Genomic DNA, 3,067 nt, shown 5'->3' with positions numbered 1-3,067 from the left:
TTATAATAATAATAATAATAATAACAATAATAATAATAATAACAATAATAATAATAATAACATTAACAATCATAATAATAATAACTATATAATAGTAATAATGATGTTGATAATAATAACAGTTTGATTTGATTCTCCGAAAAGACAGAATCATGGGTCTGTTACTTCTTATTTATATTTTTATTTGAGGGAACAAAGGACATTGGTTGTCCGAAAAAACAGAATCGATTTAGTTAATGTATTGTTTTTTCTCCCACATCCACAGACCGGGGTGAACTGGATGACCGGGCGGGCGTGGAGAGACTGCAGGAGCTGTTGCTGTGTTGTCTGCAGCACGTCCTGTCGAGGACACGCCCCCGCCACCAGTGGGCCACTGTGATTGGTCAGGCCTTCGACATGCTGACGTCAGTGCGAGAAATCAGCCACGTTTACTTCCAAAACACGGACCATTCCGCGGCGATAAATCTGTTCAAGGAGGAGGTGCTAGCCCAGGAGATGTCTCAGCTGACCACGAGCGACGACAGCCACGAGTCTAGAGGGTCAAGTCTGCGACAGGAAGTGGCGGGAGATTCTTGACCGCTGGAGAAAAATGTGTTGTTACTATTTATATTTAACCATTCACCTTTGTTGATTGACAACCACAACAAAGACCACATTGTTGATTGACAGTGCGTGCGTCTGTTTGTCTGAGGTCTGTTTCCCTCTCTCCATCCGTTCTCGTGACGACACATGATACAGAAGCTGGACACACGCCATAAACTGAAGCCTGTTGTTCCAACGGACCACCGACCGAAGTCCGCCTCAGTGGTTCAGTGGCCCAGTGCTTGGCTGTCACGTGCAGGAGACCCAAGTTCAATTCCCGAGTGGGGAGAATTTTTATCGAGTATCTCAGTCTGTCTGCTGGGATGTTGTACCTGTCTCAGCCCTGGTCTGTCTGCTGGGATGTTGTACCTGTCTCAGCCCAGGTTGGCCCTGATAGGCAGGGTCAGAAGTCTACCTCCTGTATGGTCGTTTTAAGCACAAGTGAGCTATCCTGAAAAATGCTGTTTTAAGAAAATCGAAGGTAAAACTTTTTGCCCATTTTTCAGTTTCTTTAAAAGACAAGGAGAGTTTTCTCTATAACCAAACAAATATACACGCCAATAAACCAAACTTCTCCTATAGGTAGGGCAATGCCCACTTTTGGTGTAAGTCAAGATTTCTGGGAACACCCGAAATCTGGGTTAGCCCGCTTGTCCTTGAAAACGACCATATGATCTAGATTGTGCCGATGAGGGCATAAAAAACTCTACTTTTTAAAAGAGCCTTTAGTTCTAATTGACTGACTGAGACCCACAGTTCCCACAACTGCCTATGACGACCTGTGAGGGGAGGTAACTGATCCACCAACGCTCTGGTCTGATCGGGTCAAATGACGTCATGACATGTCTGTTGTCGTGTGCCTGGTGGGGCAGCAGGCCGGGCTGAGGCTTGTTCTAATTTTAGCATGAGTTTTACGGTACTTGCAACACAAATTAGGTCATATAGGTGTCGAAGTGCAATGAAAACAAGGAGGAGAGTTAAGGATGATAGATGTGTGATAGGAAATAAAGAGTAAACCATACCAGAGCACCCCCCGCCAACCACCCACAGATAGTTGGTATGTGGGGATATGTCTCTGTGACTCTGTACAACTGATGGTATGTGGGGATGTCTCAGGATACAGGAGTGTGGTAAACATTATTGTCTCTCAGAGGGACAAACAGACAGACAGACAAACAGACAGACGGACAGACAGTCGCACCAGTTGTAATTTCGTTTCACAGATGTCATTGTGATCTCAAACAGTTCAGCTCAAAATCTGTGGTATTCCATAAGGTAAATAAATACGGTAAATACTGTGGTATTCCATACATATGGTAAATATTGTGGATGGTAGATACTATGGTATTCCATATAGTAAATACTATGGTATTCCATACAGTAAATACTATGGTATTCCATATATGGGTAATACTATGGTATTCCTATACGGAAAATACTATAGTATTCCATAAGGTTAATGCTATGGTATTCCATACGGTAAATACTGTAGTATTCCTTGTAGCCTTAACAGTAAACACTTTTTATTTTTGAATGAGTTACGTGCCCTATTCTGTACACAGATGTTTAAATGTCTTTTCTAAAGTTGGGATATGGCCGAGATCTTGTGGGAAGAGGGAGAAAAACCCAGACCATGGAGAGAAAGAAGGCAGAGAGGGTTCACTAAAGCTTGTAAGTTCTATCTCACCTGTCAATGTCAGCCCTGATGAGTTCATGGTTTGTGTTCTTGCTTCTGAGGGGTCGTATATCTTGCTGGGGTGTGGCATAAGCTTGTGGGTGTGTGTGTGGGAGGGAGAGAGAATGAGTGTCTGTCGTGTGCGTGTGAGTGTATATGTGTGTGTGTGTGGGTGTGTGTGTGAGAGAGAGAGAGAGAGTGAGTGAGTATGTGTGCGTGTATGTGCATGTGTGTGTGAGAGAGAGAGAGAGAGTGAGTGAGGATGTGTGCGTGTATGTGCATGTGTGTGTGAGAGAGAGAGAGAGAGAGTGAGTGAGTATGTGTGCGTGTATGTGCATGTGTGTGTGAGAGAGAGAGAGAGAGAGTGAGTGAGTATGTATGTGCGCTCACATTTGTGTGTCTGTATGTTTGTTTACCTGGTTTAAATGGTCTGATTTATCAATGTCATGCTCCTACTGTTAAGAGAGAAGAGGCCATGACTGTGTGTGAGGTGACGGCTCTCCCAGCCACACAGAAGGACAAACATAAACCAACTTGCCGCACGGCACGGGGTACTGTGGATAGCAGTTTACAACACCCAAAAAAAAAAAGAAAATTTTATTTTCACAGTTTGCCACAAAGAAAATTTTTAATTATTTTATTTTCATGAAGTATGTTACAAAGAAGAATTTGAATTATTTTATATTCATGAAATATGTCTCAAAAGAAATGAAATATATATTATTTTCATGAAGTAATTCATAAAAGAGATTAAAATATTGTATTTTCACAAAGCTGTTCACCCTTCCACCACCCCCACCCCCCACAAAA

General features: G+C 42.5%; 1 protein-coding gene across 1 annotated transcript in view; it reads left to right on the top strand.

Moving 5' to 3' along the window:
* Nucleotides 1-897, top strand: part of LOC101851055 (peroxisome proliferator-activated receptor alpha) — a gene marked incomplete in the record, with an annotated part of 20,281 nt that extends 19,384 nt beyond the window's left edge. The window contains 1 exon segment of the mRNA XM_013084636.2: nt 274-897. Within this exon segment, the coding sequence (XP_012940090.1) occupies nt 274-576 (303 nt within the window).
* Nucleotides 898-3,067: the final 2,170 nt, after the last annotated feature.

This window comes from Aplysia californica, unplaced genomic scaffold, assembly GCF_000002075.1.
Source record: "Aplysia californica isolate F4 #8 unplaced genomic scaffold, AplCal3.0 scaffold00306, whole genome shotgun sequence".
NCBI lineage: Eukaryota > Metazoa > Mollusca > Gastropoda > Aplysiida > Aplysiidae > Aplysia > Aplysia californica.
Note: the sequence above shows the minus strand (reverse complement) of the source record. Positions and strands in the feature narration are given on the sequence as shown.